Source organism: Strigops habroptila, chromosome 5 (assembly GCF_004027225.2).
Source record: "Strigops habroptila isolate Jane chromosome 5, bStrHab1.2.pri, whole genome shotgun sequence".
Classification (NCBI taxonomy): Eukaryota; Metazoa; Chordata; class Aves; order Psittaciformes; family Psittacidae; genus Strigops; species Strigops habroptila.
In genome coordinates, this window is record NC_044281.2 from 3,628,853 (window position 1) to 3,646,448 (window position 17,596).

At 42.6% G+C, this 17,596-nt stretch overlaps 1 protein-coding gene across 1 annotated transcript in view; it reads left to right on the forward strand.

The window, feature by feature from the left end:
• Positions 1-17,596, forward strand: part of CPS1 (carbamoyl-phosphate synthase 1) — an 88,176-nt gene that overhangs the window by 56,590 nt on the left and 13,990 nt on the right. Inside the window, exons 26-33 of the mRNA XM_030488560.1 lie at positions 1,031-1,212; positions 7,507-7,701; positions 8,266-8,333; positions 10,144-10,219; positions 13,558-13,635; positions 14,489-14,596; positions 15,264-15,353; positions 16,704-16,874. Coding sequence (XP_030344420.1) covers positions 1,031-1,212; positions 7,507-7,701; positions 8,266-8,333; positions 10,144-10,219; positions 13,558-13,635; positions 14,489-14,596; positions 15,264-15,353; positions 16,704-16,874 — 968 coding nt within the window. The remainder of the gene's footprint in view (positions 1-1,030; positions 1,213-7,506; positions 7,702-8,265; positions 8,334-10,143; positions 10,220-13,557; positions 13,636-14,488; positions 14,597-15,263; positions 15,354-16,703; positions 16,875-17,596) is intronic.

The following is a 17,596-nucleotide window of genomic DNA, read 5'->3' on the forward strand; positions in this document are numbered from 1 at the left end:
ACAGCCTCAATTTCCAATGTATCTTATCACACACACATATGTAAAAATAGTATCAGTTGTTATCGTGTGAATGCATCACAGTGAGGCCAAGGTTTTCTTGTAGACTCTAAGCATAACCATTTAATGATGTTTTTTAGTATACATCATTCCATGTTTGTGGTACCCGTCCTAGATGTTTGAGTGTGGAAATTTATGGGACAGTAGCTGTTAGGGCAAGTCTGGAATCCAGCACTGCAGCAGTGCCTGAGTCTCAAGTCATGCAGCTTGCTGAAGACCAAGTCCCAGTTCCTGGTGCTCACCTGAGCACCGTCTATGCCTGTTTCTTTAGAAGTGGCCACAGCACTTACTCAGGGTTCAGGACAGTAGGACATGCTTGCCCTTCAGTCTTGCTATAGTCACTGTGGCCTTTGAACCAAGATGAAAGGAACACAAGGTAGCTCTAAAGGTGTTGTTCTGCTGATTTGCCTCATCTAGGGCCACCACAGAAGTCAGCCCCCCTGACCTGCAGGTTTTCTGTGGCACATTTAGCCATATTCTGCTCTTCTGGAAGGTACTAAACAAGTCTTCTGGTTTTTAAACCATATCTGTACAAATACTTCGTGCTTCCTGGATTAAATATTGCTGTCCTCAAATAATGGGCACTCAATTTGGTCACCTCTAAGCTTCTGTCTCATATCTCAAAGCACAGCGGTTGGGAGGCACTAGTAGCTGCATGGACAGCAAGAGCAGACATAAGTGTTTATGAGCACAGGATGACAGACATGAGTGTTTATGAGCACAGGATGACAGGCATGTTATAGAGGCCTGTCACTCCTGAGGAGCTGAGCCAACTGAGCTGTTGTGCTTGGAGGCTCATGTTTGTGGATGATTAGTTTCCATGGGAGGACAATTAGATTTCTTGTTCTGAGCTGACAGAAGGGAATGCTGTTTTGGTTCCTTCTCTTTTCTAAACTTGAATGCTGAGAATGTCTACTTATGTTTCCTTCTCTGCATCCTTCCTTTCCTTGCCCACTTTTCTGCCTCCTGGCAGGCAGCAGCGTGGAGTTTGATTGGTGTGCTGTCTCCAGTATCCGCACGCTGCGTCAGCTTGGCAACAAGACTGTCGTCGTGAATTGCAATCCAGAGACGGTGAGCACAGACTTTGATGAGTGTGACAGACTGTACTTTGAGGAGCTGTCGTTGGAAAGGATCCTGGACATCTACCAATATGAGGTAAAGGAAAGCAGAAGCACAACAAAAAGCCACGAAGCAAACCAAACTTCAAAATTCATGTCACTAGCTTGCTTTGGCAGAGCAGCTGGGGGTGAGGAGGGAGAGCTTGCTAGCAAAAGCTGTTTGGTTTGGATCCCAATGTTGCATTTTACACATCATTGACGTTCTTAGCAGACTGCTCAATAATGAATGCCAAATAAATATTAAATTATTTTGCAAGATGCCATATTGTGCAATATTTACAAGCAGATTTAATTTGCTGCACAGTCATTTATCGCACAAATTGTTCTGCCCTTGTGGTGCTGAGCTTTAGCACTTAAGCATATCCTTGACTTTAAGCACAAGTACTCCTCCCAAAGCAGTAGAACAAGTGATGTGCATAACTAACGTGTGCTCAAGAACTAGCAGTCTTGGCCTTGCAGTACAGTGGGGATGTGATCCAACATGCAGGCAGGCAGATCAGGCATGGATCACCATGATCCAGCTCCTGACCCAGACACTGCACTTGTCTGTTAGGAGTTTCCAAGTGTTCAGAAGTGCCGATACTAAGAGATGGAGAAGAATCCCAAACAGATTTGGTCATGGGAGGATATATATTGTAAACAGTTGGTCCCAGTATGGTAAATATTTTTAGCTGGTAACAAACTGATCTTGGATTTGGGGCTGAGGGTTTCAAAGGTATTTACAGGAACCTCACCTCCCTTGAAGTTCAGTGTGAGTTGGCAGCATAACTTGCTGAAACAACCTCACAGAACCCAGGTCATAACCCAGGTTAAACCCATAAGTTTAACTTGTGATTCTTTTTTTCTTGGCTCTTATTCCCATATATGACAATTTGAGCTCATCTCCTTTGTGAATAGGTGCAAGTTTCTAAAATGTTTTTAGAACCTGGCTATGTTTGGTCATTCCCAAATTTGGAACCGAGCAAAAGCACATCAGTACTTAAGTCCCAGTCTCTAGGCTCTGATCTTAAACAATTTGCAAAAGACTGTCTAGGACCATTTTTAGATTGGGTGTTCACACTTTCCTATGTGTACATGTTGGTTTAGCTCTTTAGATTTTCATAAAATCAGACACTGTTACTGGAAAGCACGGATTTAGGACAGGCCAAAAGACTCTTGTGGAGACTTAAAGGCTGTTTTTTGAGTGAGGCTCAGCTCTGTAAGCGTTGAACTCTTGTTTGCTTAAGCAAAACTGAACTGCTGAACTTGGGGCGTGGAAAAATTTGCTGTGACAGTTTGTCAGACAAATAACACTGATGAAACACATCGTCTAATTACTGCAGGATCAAAGAGAAGGTAGAGATAGGTGATGAGGGAGCAACTACTCATTTAAACACATAGTGCTAGTAATTAGCAAGTTGGGTAAGAAAAATATGTGAAAAGAATAATGCATATATATTGAAACTTGCATCATCCTGCTTGTCACAGCAGAGCTTGGTGAGTTTGATGGGAGGCGTTGCAGATCTCAAGGTCTAATAGCAGCATCCTGTGGTACCCTGAGCTGAAGGGGAAGATCACTCTGCTGGCAGTTTCCCCAGCTCAGCCGGCCGTGCTCATCAGGGGGACTGTACTCCTTCCTGCTTCTGGGCATGTTTTTAGCCTGTTTTGCTTGTGAAGTAAACTAAGAAGTGATTGTGAGAGCAGAGAAGGCACGGAGAAGGCAGCAGGAGCTGAGGTGGTAGGAATGAGAAGGGAGAGAAAAGAGATGCTGGGAAGTTAGCAGAGGATTCTGCTACTCTGACTTCAGTAAGAAAACAACCAATTTGATGTTTGCTCTGGAGGTGTTAAAGCCATCAGGGGGTCTCAGCCTCAACATCCAAAGTTAAGGTTGTGCAGTGTAATAAATCCCAAAATGAATAATAAACACTCAGTTGTTTTAGAACACTTAAGTAGCAACAGAAGGGAATGGTGTCATTATGCCTAGTTTGTAAGTAGGGAAATGGGGTCTGTGAGGAGAGGCTGCACGGAGTCATGTAAAAGGACATAGGCAGGCCTGGGGACAGGCTCCAGACCTCCAGCAGAGTGTAGTCTAAAACATATTGTTTGCTATGAGTCAGCCACATGCTAATATCCTGTTAACAGAATACTCCCTCAGGCAAATGCGGTTGGAAGCCAGTCCTTAAAGAAATGATCAAGTTATAAAAACAGTATCTGGTTCTGAGACCCCTCACCAATCCTGCAGATAACCATTTCTCCCAGCTTCACATACAAAGCATGAATAGTGCCATGATTTCAGACTGATCTTTTAAGCAGTTCTGCTTATTAGCCTCCTCTAGTGTTCCAATATACAATGAACAGAGACAAATAACTCTGAAAAGTCCTGGATCATTGGCAAAGCATAGGTAAAACCATCACCAAACAAGAGAATCATAGAATCACAGACTGGTTTGGGTTGGAAGGGACCTTAAGATTACCTGGTTCCAACCCCCTGCCACGGGCAGGGACACCTTCCACTAGAGCAGGTTGCTCCAAGCCCCTGTGTCCAACCTGGCCTTGAACACTGCCAGGGATGGGGCAGCCACAGCTTCTCTGGGCACCCTGTGCCAGTGCCTCAGCACCCTCACAGGGAAGAGCTTCTGCCTCAGAGCTCATCTCAATCTCCCCTCTGGCAGGTTAAAGCCATTCCCCCTTGTCCTGTTCCTACAGTCTCTGATGAAGAGTCCTTCTGTAGCACCCTTGTAGCCCCCTTCAGACACTGGAAGCTGCTCTGAGGTCTCCACGCAGCTTCTCTTCTCCAGACTGAACAACCTCAATTTTCTCAGCCTTGAAGCTCCTATTTGAATAGGAGGTGCTCCAGCCCCTGATCATCCTCTGGACTTGCTCCAACAGCTCTATGTCCTTCTGTTGGGGACACCAGAGCTGTACACAGTGCTCCCCTTTTCCCTCAGTACAGCTGATACATCAACTCCCTAAATATTTTTAGGATTAGCAGCAAACCTTTGGCAACTCTTTAGCTCAAATAAAATAGATGTACTGACGTCCCAATTTTTCTGATTAGACAAATGAAGCTAAATTGGGGAGCAAGGTAACCATTGAGATGGAGTGGGCTGGAACCTGCCTACCAAGAGCTGCTGACAGCTTCACACAGTCCTACCCCAGGGATGTACTCAGCTGTCCCTCCTCTTTTTCTCTCTTGTGTCCTCCTTTTACTTCTCCCCCTCCAGTCGACATTCACAGCTCCTGTGGCTTACTGGAGACAGCAGAGCCCTGCTTTGGAGGGAAGTTTAATTTGCTGTCAATGTGCAATGTTAGGTGACAGTCTATGAAGACAATAACTTAGAGAAAAAAATAATCCTGCCCTCAGATTTATTGGCTCTTTGTTTCCAGAGAAGATGTTCCCTTTTTATTTTAATATCTATCTGCTTGAGGGCCTCTTCTGATTCTTTTTCAGTTTCTAGGATCATTCTGAAACAATTCATAAAACTAAAGGAGGCTCTTAGGTACAATTTTAATGGTCTAATTTGTTTTCAAACTCGGGGAAAAAGAAAACCCAACTGTATTACTAATGACATAAAAGCAAGGTAGTAATAAAAAGACTGATTTTTGTTATAAAGGGGAAAATAATTCTCTCCAGGCTTCTTCCACTAGATTATGTATACCATATATCTTAAAGGTATCTAATGGCAAAGATGTTATTCATTTTCTTTATAATTAAAATATGGCTGCTGACAAAGTGATATGCAATGGAGTCTATTTCTGCCTGCCCACATTTCTCAGTGGAGCAGTCCTGTTGCAGGGCAGTGGGCTGCTCTTTGGGTGAGAGCACACTTTGGGAAATAACAGTGGAATTTTAAAGGAAGATGTAAGCAGCAGCTGGGTCTCAATTTATGGTTCTTTTTGAGTGAAAATAACTACATGATTCTTTGCTATCTGCTTGAATAAGCCATCTCGTCTTCCTCCTTGGGGCTGGAGTCCCCAGTGTCATCCCAACTTGGATGCAGGCAATATTTGGATTTTAGAGGCTCAGTGACTAGAATTGTTTTAAAGGAAGAAATAAGCAGCAGCTGAAGAGAAGCTGTTAGCTGGGACATTCACATTTCCAGTGTGTTGAGGATAAATTAAGGTGCTGGTTGACCTTGACAGCAAAGCTAGGTTGCCTTATTATCAAACAGGAACCATTCCAAGCTGCAAGAAGGAGTTTGCTTATTCACTGTCTGGACCTTGTCTATGTGGGATGATAAGGGGCCCAGGGACTAGAGATAAGTACTGTATTTAGGATGGGTCTGGAAGCAGTAAGGAACAGATTTTTCTTGTGAGTTGGAGATAGCAAGCTCCGATGTTATCAGACAGCCCCATGAGGGCCCAAAAGAGCCTCTGTCCTTGCTCCACCCTCTACTGCTCCCTATCCTAAGCTCTTTCAGGTGGCCGCCGTTGGCTGGCAGCAGCATGTGTTCCTGTAAGTGACTGAAAAGGAAAAGAATGGTGAAAAGGAAAAGAAATTGTCTCCAGCACTGTATATTAGTGTGTTAAGCAAATAGTGATCTTGCAGACCTTGGGATAATAAGTGCTGCTTAAATACCAGACTTTTTTAGTGGAGTTTTATTATGGTAGGAAATTAACCACATGAAAGTTGAGCAGGGTTTGTAGTAGCATTTATCTTCTGTTTTTTCTCAGTCACTTCTAGTCCATCCTGCTCTCAGCTTACAGATCTGCCACTGTGTATCCCTTTTCAATGCCTCATTAAGAAGTTCCTCTTCCGGGAAGGCCAGTGGGGCAAACCACCTTCAGGAAAAACACACTTGTTAATTGAAAGAGCACTGGTACTCTGAAAGATAGAGCCAAACTGTGGATCACTTGATTTATGTTTCTCATTTGGTGGGTAAAACTGTGCAAAATACATTTGGTTCCAAAGAGCTTTTCACTGCAGTTGTCCTTTGGGCCTGATTCTCCTTTGGGCAAAGTTTCACCAGCTTTAATTTGGAAGCAAAGTGCCCATTATTTAATTACCCTCAGTTATTACACAATCTAAATGTAATTCAGGTCCTCATAATTGTTGCAGGTACTCTAAGGCCTTTTTTCACTATTGAAAGATTTCACACCACACTAGGTTGTACTTGAAAGCATTAGAGGTTCTGTGTAAAAACAAAATGCCCTGAAGAAGTAGTTGTATTTGCAGGCAAGCTCACCTGGCTCTTGTTATTTGCTGCTTATTATTTCCTCGCTTAAAACATTGTGCTTACCCAGTGACAGACATGAAACATGCCGTTGTGGCTGGGAGATGCTGTGCCTTTTGTCCTGCCTCATTCACTTCTGGAATTGGAAGTGCTTGCAAATAGTCTGGGTGGAAAAGAGCATATATGGCAGTTTGGCTGAAATAGTTGTTACTAGTGCGTGTGCTACCAGAAATGAGGAGTTAGGTAGGAGGATTGTGATTGAATTAAGAAAAAGGGCTAAATGTATCCAGAGTAATGCACCATCACAGGCTGTCTGATGGATTGGGGTCTGTTGAAGTAGACTCTGCTTCGTACAGGCCAGCAAGGGGTCAGCAGTTCTGAGGCTAGGGAAGGTTAGTTGCTGAGCAAAGTACAGTGCTGGCAGAAAAGAAATGAAAATCCAATTGTTTCCCATTGCCTCTTGGCTGGAGGTTACTGCATTGCAACTCTGTAGGGGGAAAAAAAGAGTTTGGGTGGATGTCTGCTACTGTGGAAGTCTCTGACCACAAGTATGGAGGAGGCTGTTTTCTTGGAAGAGCTTGACTGAGAAAGAAAAGGGACCTAAAGCATCTTCTTTGTTCATGCTGCTGGGTTCAAAGGTGGCAGCAGGCGGGTGGGAGTGGGCTCAGGGCTGATGGTCCCCATGTTCACGTGTGTAGGAGAACACAGAAGAGACCTGACCCCACCATGCAGAGTTTTGAGTTTCGTTGTGGGGTGTCACACTTTCATAGCACTGTGAAGCAAGGGAGCATGTGTCAGATCAGCACTTACCCTCACTGGGAAAGCAGCAGCACCTAAACATGACATGAAAAGAAGGTAAGTCTGTGGCTGTAGCAGAAGTTGTAAAATCATGGCTTGGTGTCAAAAGGCATGTGAACACTGCAGTTTTCTTTGGCTTCTTAGAGAATTTGACCTCAAGTTACTGCTGGGTTTTGGGTGATATCAAGGAGGATATTGCAGTTTTAGAGAGGCTACAAACTCTGAATCACACTTTTTGCCTCTGGATTAGCACAATTATGATCTGCCTTTGCTCATAGCAACCTGAAAAGTGATATAATCTAAATATTGGATTCCTAGTTACAACAGCTCTTAATGTTAAGCTAACATGGACATGACTGCCCCTTTCTGTCTGCCAACAGGGATGCAGTGGTTGCATTATTTCTGTAGGAGGGCAGATTCCCAATAACTTGGCAGTTCCTCTGCACCAGAGTGGAGTGAAGATCCTTGGCACAAATCCTTTGCAGATTGACCAGGCAGAAGATCGCTCTGTATTTTCAGCTGTTCTGGATGAGCTGCATGTGGCCCAGGCTCCCTGGAAGGCAGTCAGCACACTGGTAAGTTGGGATGTGCATCTGGGAAACGATGAAGCACTGGGGCTTGTTATGAGCATCTGCTCAGGGTGGACTGACTTACAGATACGTTTCAAGACTCCAAACACATTTGACAGTTTTTTACTGCTGATGGTGAGGAGCTTTTTGATCTCTGGAAAGTGATGCTATAGCATCTCTGAGAGTGGGATGGAAATTGGAAAGGAGATGCCTTTAAATCACCTTTATTCAGCATGGGCTATATAGCCAGCAGAAGCCAGCACCACTCTCAGGCTACTCTAGTTTATCCTGCTGGCCTTGAAAACTGTTCTAGGAGGTGGAGATTGCAAGGGAATAGAAATGTGTCAACACTGCCCTTTTTCTGCTGGTGAAGCTCTATGGACAGGGAATATCTAAAGTTGACAACTCTGGAACCAAGAATTACATTCAGCCCAGACTGTAGTCCGATTTCCTCTCTCACCCCCCAAGTTTTAATGGCCATTAAAGTGCAAATGCAGTTAGAAGTGAAATTTTGGAATGACTTCAAAATATTTTCTTGTTCACAGCATGCTTTTCCTCCCTTTTTTCTAGAGAGATGCAGTTGAATTTGCAAGCTCTGTGAGTTATCCATGTTTGCTGAGGCCTTCCTATGTTCTGAGGTAAGGCTTAACCATCAGAGCTCATCAGTTTTGGGGTATGAACTACAGAAGCTTCTTTGAGACAAGGGAGAGTAACTTCAGGGGATGTGTGGAAAATGCTATGCTAGGTGCATGTGGCATAAAGCTGCCCATCTGAACAGGTGAGACAACTGCACAAACCAATACAGGAAGCCAGTGGATCCTTATGTTCATCAGGCACAGATCAAAAGTAGAACATAAATGTAAGAATGTCTGTTTAGCTGCATTATCTTTCTTATACCTCAAGGCTAAACCCACAAACCATCTATGGTATTACTTAAGGTTCCTGAGACGACTACCTGTGCAATAGAGCCAGAAGATTGTTTGCCACTAGGAAAACCAGAAGGGAACATGCTGAGGCCATTTAATGGGGCTGGCATCTGTTTTCAGAAAATGACAGCACATCTTTCGAATTCAGCTTCTTATTTGCCAAGCTTCTCTGCTTACAGGCATGTTTTATGTCCCTTGACTGTGGCAGCTGCTCCTCATTAAATAGGCATTGTGCAGAGCCACACATTTCCAACAGCTTGACTTTCTGAAGAAGTTACAGCAGCGCATACATGCAGCAAACTTGCGCCTTCTGAATGATCACTCATCTCTGCGAGGAGTTTCTTCAGAGCTGGATGACTAGGCACAGAGAGACAGTTTGCTGGGCAGAGTTTACAAGTGAAAATAAATTGGAGACAGGATCCTTTTTGCATGAGAAAGAGATGCATATCAAAATGAAGAGGCACAGTATTCATTTTCAGGGGAGAAAAAACAAAATCCACAACACCTTTGTATTTAAAAAGATGAAAAGGAGAAGGATTTATTGCATGTTCAACCCTCAAGGAAATATCCTTTAGAAGAGACTGCTGAATGTGATTTTTCTATCCAGTTTCTCAAGCTTGCAGTGGAGTTGTGAAGCAAAGCTAAAAACCAGCGCTCGGATAAAGGGGATAAGTTAGAAGCAGCTCCTGATGTAATTCTCCAGATTTTTAGGGAACATTTCTTTTAGCCTCCTGTTTCCATCTGTGTCAAATCCAGTATGGGCCCTTTCCATGTAAGTGTTTGCTAAAGGGTGTTCGTGCTGGTTAGGGCAACTTCAGGGAGAAAGATGGAACTGGAGGATGTAAAACTTGAGGAAATAGAAAGTGAAAAGCCCTAGCACAGCACACTGCCTGGCCTCTATTTGCAGAACAGCAGCAGGTCCACAGCTAGGCTTCATCATCCTTTGAACAGATACAGCCTTTAATATTTGCCAGTTGCCTTGGAAAACTAAATGCATTTTCCCCACCAGTTGTATACTGTGTGTACCAGCTTACATCCTTAGTGGTGCTACTGACATAGGTCCTTGGATTTAATTGAACACTATTGATTTACACCAGCTGAAGAGGTAGTCAGGTAAGTATAATCACACAGGTACTTGTGTCCATTTATCTTAGGCTGAAGTGACTGATTTTGTAGGATAGATCCTTCCTGTACTTTTCCCCACAGCCTCTGTGGGTTTGCCCATCAAAGCAAAGAGGAAGCTGAGCATCAGTGGTAGAAATGACCAATGTAACATCTTTTTCAAAGGGACCTGGATCACTGGCTGGAGGTTCATTAGGTACCAGCTCTGCCTTTCTTTCAGTTAAGAGTGGAGCAAGTGACTTGAGTCAGGAGCTTACTTGGCTAGTCTGTCATACAGAGGTAGTTGGCAACCCTGTGCTGTGGGTTGATGATCATCTCCCTTGATGATCAGTAACACTGATCATCTCCCTTGAAGTCTCAAGGAAAGCTGATCTCTTTCTTCTCTTTGCCATTTCCATAGTGGGTCCGCAATGAATGTTGTATTCACTGAAGAGGAAATGAAGAAGTTCTTAGCAGAAGCCACCAGAGTCTCTCAGGTACCACTGTTTGTCCTGCTATTGCATCTTTTGTTTGCTGTATTTGTTTCATCTCTGCTGTGTTTTCCATCTCTCTCTTTCTGTGTTGCATCTTCCTCGCTCTTTTCCCTTCCTTGTTTGGTGAGAAGCCAGTGGAATTAGAGTTTGACTCCTCAGTTTGTTCCCTAACAGGCAGACCATGGGAGCTTGTGCAAGCATCCTTAACTGCCACTACTGGGATGCCCACATGGAGTGGAGATGGAAGTCAGCTCTTGTACCCAGGCATCAATTTCTGAGCAGTTAATTATGTTAATAGATGTAGGGTAGCTGGCTGGCACCCTTCATACCCCATGCAAGCTCACTAGTAGCAGGTTCTGCCAGCCAGCACAGAACTGATCGCCTCTTTCACTCACTTTCTGAATTGTTTTGCCTGGTTTCTTAGACCAACTCCAAACTTCATTCTGGCATCTTCTCTCTCGCCAATCTCACCAATGACTTTTATTTTGTTTACCTTTTTAAATGCAGGAACATATGCAAGATTTTGCTGTGACATTTAACTCTCCAAACCATGTGCTGAGAACCGTTTTCCTCTGATACAAAAGCAGGACTGCTGCCTGTTTGCTGTTAATCCAGTGGGATTATTGATCTGCAGAGTACATAATGCACAAGATGAAAGCTCTGGCTTTCATTTGAAATGTTTTTCAAAAGCTGATTTGGGGATTTTTAAGTGTCTTTTTTTTTTCTATCAAAGGGAAGGATTTGGTTTAATACATTGAAATTTAGAAAAGGAAAATCTGAGCAATTTCCCAAAGACATGAATGCTGCAGAACATAGTAAACAACTCAAACCCCAAATTTCTACTATACCTTCTATCAGTGTTGTTGTACGAGGGATGTTTGGGGAGATGAGAATATGGCAGGAGAAGAAAGTTAAAACACTTGAGGTTGAATGAAGACCGTACAACATTCAACAGTCTGACCTTTCAACAGTTCAGAACAGTACTGTAGCACCGTAAACCACTACTGTTTCAGGAATCCTGGAGTTAAAAATGAGTAAGTCAAAGCTGAACTCATTGAAAACCTGATATTACTGCTTATTCAGGGGCTTTCTTAAGTGGTTAAAGCTTGAACAAGAACAAAACCGTGCAGTTTTTAAGTGTATGAGATAGCATTTCTGCAAGAAAAGATGGAATGGAAGAGAGATACCTTGCAAAGTGATAGTATCCTGAAGGATAGGTAAGCGTGGAGGCAAACAGACCACTTATTATCATCTTTGAACAACTTTAAAGGGATTTTGAAAGCAGGAGGGTATCACTGTTGCTTCTATCAGAAGGAATTCTATAACTAGTTCTCAAAAGCCTTACAGAGTCAACCAGTGATGGAAACCGGATTCTTAATGGTGCTCAGCCTCCCAAAATGCCTCACTTCCCTCTGCACTTCATCTTAAGTACTCTGCTTTGTGTTTCCCCACACATTCACAGAAGCAGACTTTCTGTGCTGCTGGATGGCTTTGTGATGGCAATGGATACGCTATAGGAGGCTGAAGCTCAGGAAAGTGACCCTTTGTCAGCTTAACTTGGTACAGCTTGATTGACTTGGACTGGGCAGTGTTGTTCTGCATTGCTGAGATGTTTCATACCTGGTACAGGAGGCCCTGCTGGGAGTTGAAGTTGTAGAGTGTTGGCAATACATGATGTGTTCGTAGGGGAGATAGTGAATGTTCCCATAGGATGCTTGTGTCCAGTTCTGCCACACAAACAAGGCACTGATGTTTGCTGCAAACAGGACTGGTTGCACATCCTGAGTCTTCAGGTGCTCTGGCCCTGTTCGTGCAGAGACTTACACTAGATTTACACACTCAATATTTGCTAGTGTAGTCAGACTTCTATGGAAAGACTTCTTTTTCATGCAGTGTTTCATATTGACAAAAACTATGGTATAGCTGAAGCTAAGCTAGCAAAAGGCAAACCAGAACAAAAGTACTGCATTCTGCTTCTCAGTTAGGGAGGTTTTTTAGTCTCATCAAGGCCCCATGGCCTGTGAGTGGTGCCACTATTGTTAGCTGTGAGCATACACCTGAACATGAGTACATGTTCAGTCTGCGGGACACAGGCCTCATTTTTCTGCTTACAAAGCTTCCTCTAGTTCTGCTCCATCCAACAGAGCATCTCCAGATAAAGTGCCTGACCAGTGTTGTTCTGTCGTTTTAGCTACTTTGCTGTTACAGTGTTGTGCCATTGGGGCATTTATGTGGTCAGTAATGTTCAAAATTTCTTGGGTGAGTTGAGACACGTTGGTGTAAGCAAGGTTCTATGGACATATAAAATCTTCTGGTGTAAAACTGCAGCAAGACAGACAGTTACAGGACAAAAGCCACTAAATTTATGAAACAGCATAGGCTGTGGCATTGTCCTTGCCTGTGAATTTACCATTGCACTGATAAATGTAAGGAATTGTCTTGTAACTTTTGGAGTTGCTTTGTATTTTTTTTTCAAGAGGAGCCTTTTGAACATGCACAGACTGTCATTTATTCCATTTTATTCTCTAATAAATAACAGGCAGTTAATAGTGGCTGGGACAGGTAAAATGTTGAGACATAAAGCTGGCCAGGAAGAATGCAGATTAGATTTTTAACTGTCTGTTGGAGCGCATGTCTGGAAGGAGAAAGCACCAGAGGAGAGTGGGAAGTGTGTGCTAGCATCCCAGAAATAGGCAGGAAGAAGAGGAAGGAAAACAGTGTATACCAGGGAACCTACTGGGAGTCAAGGACAGGTTGTTCCTGGCCAACTATAATTGGGACAACTTTCCCTGGGAGACTTAGGAAGCCAGGCAGAGAAATGAGAAAGGAATGGGTTGGTTACCTAAAATATATGACCCTTTAAGATAGTAAACACTACACAAAGTCGTTAAGTCTGCCAAGAATTAATTACTTTGTGAAGCAGTTATGTGCAGTGGGGTGGCTGGGAGGCTCAGAAGGAGGAAGAATTGAAGATCTTGGAGGTAAGGACCATTTTTTGGAGGCAGGAGCAGAAGTCACTGGATCCATGCACATGTTCCACTCTCTTTTTTTCTGCCGTGATTTCACCTAAAGGCTCTGTGGTTTTGCCACAAGTTTTCATGTCATGGTGACTTCATGGAGAACTCAAACTCATTCATCAGTGGCTTTGGGGAAATCACACCAAGTTCCCCTCCATTATTTCTTTGCAAAGTTCACTTATCTGTGGAAAGAAGGATATTAATAGATTGGTCTTGTGCGATTCTGCTTCCAAAGATTTTGTGGTAATGAATAGTGGAGCACTTGGATGGTCCCCAGATACTCCCAAATAAAAACTTTCTTCTTTTATCTTGTCTTGATGACAGGATCACCCTGTGGTACTCACAAAATTCATTGAAGATGCCCGTGAGGTGGAAATGGATGCTGTGGCTAAGGCAGGAAGAGTAAGAACTTTGCTTTTCTTTAATATCAAACTTGTTTTTCAGGATCAGAGATTTGTGAAAATGTGTGGTTTCAATGATTTACTCTACAGCCATGGATTCATGCTGAGAAGAGCAGAGAAACAAGCAAAGATGAATTCATCTTAGGTTCAAAAACATCATGCTAGGAAAGCTCAACCTGCCATATTGTATGCATCTAAATGGGGGGGGGGGGGGGGTTAAGCATTGTTTAACCATCTGAAGGAATCCTTTAGAATATAATTTTTAGTGGATTGACAAATCATTGGCTTCACAAATTACTTTTGTGAGGGTTGTATCAGCATGTGTTACGATATTACCGCAGTTGTTTTATTATTACCACTTCACCTTGCGTTTCATTACTAATCAAAGTTCTGACCAAAACATCACAAACACCTCAAAAGAATGAATGTGGGGGGAATAAAATATGCAGATTATGTTAGTCTGTACTTGTTTCTAGTGGGGAATGACAACTTTTTTGTGTTCATGGCAAGCAGAGCTTAGAGAGCTGGTTTGAAGCCTAATTAGCTTTTACCCATTGAGCTGATGTGTGTTAGAGAGAGGAAGGGAACTTTAGGAACTCCAGACTGTGGTAGGTTTTATCATGTTTGCAGTTTGTTTAACCAGAGTATGAAAGACACTAACATGATCCCTCTGTAACCTATGTCTTGTATCTGCTTCAGGCCTAAAATACTGGGAAATTCCCTTTCCCTCTGCCTCCCATTTGTATCCTCTTTTGGAGACAGCTCTGTTCAGGAGACTGGGCTGGCCTGGAGATGGGGAAAAGGTTCATGAGAGAGGATGAGGTCACTAACTGCTGTCTTGTTACTGTCTGCAGGTTATTTCACATGCTATTTCAGAGCATGTGGAGGATGCAGGTGTTCACTCTGGAGATGCCACCCTCATGTTACCCACGCAGTCTGTTAGCCAGGGAGCCTTGGAGAAGGTAGGTGTTGCAGTAGCACTGAAAAGAGAAAAGAAAATCAGAGTTTGAAGCTGCTTTCCCCTTTTGCTTGGGAGAACTCAATCACCAACAGAGAAAACAAATCAAAAGTGGTTTTTTCAAAGGCCAGTGTGATGCATGCAAGCGTCGGATGTCAGTGTGCTCCCTGTGTTTGGCTATATTGTACACAGGATCATCTGATCATCCTTTGATTTAAGCAGTAGATGTACACGCTTTCAGACACACTGGACTTTTCTGTTTCATTGGCTTAGAAGCAGCTGCTGTAGCAGTAGAGGATTGTCTCATTCATTTATATGCCACAGTTCACTTTCCACTTCCTTTTCTCCCGCAGTCTGTAAATGATTAGATCAGGTGTATGACTTTCTAGCTGCCTGCTTTTCCACAAAGGATATCAGGATGAATGAACTTCACCTAATGTTGACGTTTTTCCTTTTCAAGAATAAACCTAGCGATACAGAGTTAGTTGTCAAAATGCATTTTCTAAATGAAATGTGCCAAAATGAGGGTAGAGAGAAAAAATATGCTAGGGCAGAGAGATACAACATTTAAAGGAATCCAGATGTGAGGTGATTTATCGAACATGATGCTGTCTGTTTTATGGGATTGATTTGTTTATTATATACACACACATTTTTATTTATTTTTATAGGTCAAAGCTGCTACAAAAAAGATTGCAAATGCCTTTGCCATCTCTGGTCCATTCAACATTCAGTTCTTAGTGAGAGGCAATGATGTGCTGGTAAGAGCTCTTGTGACTGTTGGAGGAAGTCAGGCTCTGCTTTGGATAGTTAGGTGCATGGTTCCTGCAGTCCTTGCTGTGGAAACTGTGGCAGTGGCAGCTGTGGGTTTCTGACTGCCTTGTCTGGTGATGTGTGGCTCACCTAATCACACAGCTCTCCCTGTCTGTGTAGGTGAGAGCATGGAGGGTGAAGTGAGTCTGGGTGCATTGTCTGTCAGCAGTAGCTTAGTTTCACTGTGGGTTGCTGTCCTTCCCAAAATTAACTGTTTTGAATATGATGGACAGCACTGGGACCCTGTGCCTCATCCTATGCACTGAACATCATTGCTTTTAGATCTCTGATATCTTCTCTCATTTTAGCTATTTGATCATTAAAATAAGCCTCCCATAGCATTGGAAAGAAAGCAAGACGATTTAAGTGTTTAAGCCTTTAATATAAGCCATTAAGATGGTTGTCTAAATAGTGTGGTCCTAGTAGCTATCAACAACAGAAGTACAGCCCTCTGACCCTTCATGAGTAACAGTTGGCTTTCTGTTGCTAATGGAAGAAGGTCAGAGGAATGTGAGCAGAATATGACTGAGGAAGTGGTGAATGGAAAGAAAACCTTATGTGTGGTACAGAAGAGATGCATTATTGGTGAAAGATCCTGTTCAAGCTATTACTTGAGAAACATGTACTTACCATTCGTCACCTTTATTCTGTTTCACACCTAGTTATTCAAAAGCAAAGGGGCAGACTGGAGTTTTTCCTTCCTTGCTTTCCCTCAGCTGTGCTTGCCTTTCTGGCTTAACTTACCTATTCTTGCCGTCCTTCATTCTCCCTTCATTCTCACTCACAGGGATTCCTCTTCTGCTAACAACTCCATAGTGCACTTCTCAGCAGGATACTGAACTTCCTTGTTTCTTGCTTGGGTCACTGAATGACTTCTGCATGTGGATGAGGCACATTGGTAAGGATAGCCTTGTCATTCCTGAAGTGTCATTACCATGCCAAAAGTACAAAGTGGGCTTCTATAGGCTGTACTTAGTGCCCGTGCATAAGTTTCCATGCCTCTTGCACGTTACCTTAGGGTATAGTGCAACACATTTTCCTCTGGAACTCTGGATTACTCTCAGTTCTAATTTTCAGACAATAGAGATGAAACTCAGTTGCAGAACATCTAAAGATGGGCACTACCCATTCCTCACTGCTGTTTGTAATACTGAATTCAAATTCTGTGCCTCTTACTTGGCAATCTGAAGAGTATCTCTACTAAGAGGAGTAAGGACTGATTTCCAGAAATATGAATCAATCTATTTCTTCACTGCACAGTGTCTGACTCTGGTACCTCTCCTTTTTAATCCCATCAGGTCATAGAGTGCAATTTGCGGGCTTCACGTTCCTTCCCTTTTGTATCGAAGGCTCTGGGCGTGGACTTCATTGATGTAGCTACAAAAGTGATGATTGGAAAAGAGATTGATGAGTCATCTCTCCCCACACTGGAACATCCCATTATTCCATCCAAATATGTTGGGATTAAGGTATGGTTTCCAAAAGAACACCAAGAAAACCCCAGAACAGAGCATTAATAAGCAATTAGTACTTCAATGCCCAGAAAGAATAATTTTCTCATTGGCCAAAGGTCGAATTGACCTTTCGTAGTTTATATCAATGTATGTTGGAAACTTTAGAGAAAACTCAAAGGAATATTACCCAGTGATTATTAACAAAATCAATCTTCCTTTATCTCTTACTTCTGACCTACTCTGAATCATGTTTATGAACTACATAATGAATATGCACTTGCAGAATTGAACAGTTAAGTTCAGGCTCTTTCATAATACTATCTAATATATGTGTGGACATGTGTTTTGAGTGCCCCCCTAATTTTATCTTCAAGATCTGGGACATGGCCTGTTGAATACATGAAATCCCATTTATATGGGATTATTTATATTATTTATATTTCTATTATTTATATTAACCACCAGTTAAAATGGGAGCGAAAGTCTCTGATCCTTTAATTTCAGTGGCGCCAAGATTTTACTTTCATAATTACTAAGCTTATATAGCACCCAAGGTACCAAAGTGTGCTGTAGTTATTTTTGAATGCCTCGTGGAAGAAGAAGATTAATTGAGGTTCCTAATCATAAAAATCTAGAACAGCAGAGCAGAAAATACAATGGCTGATGAGAATTGTTTCTACAGACGCTTTCAAGCTTTAATATCTTCCATATGAAGTGAAAATTGAGGAAATAGAAAG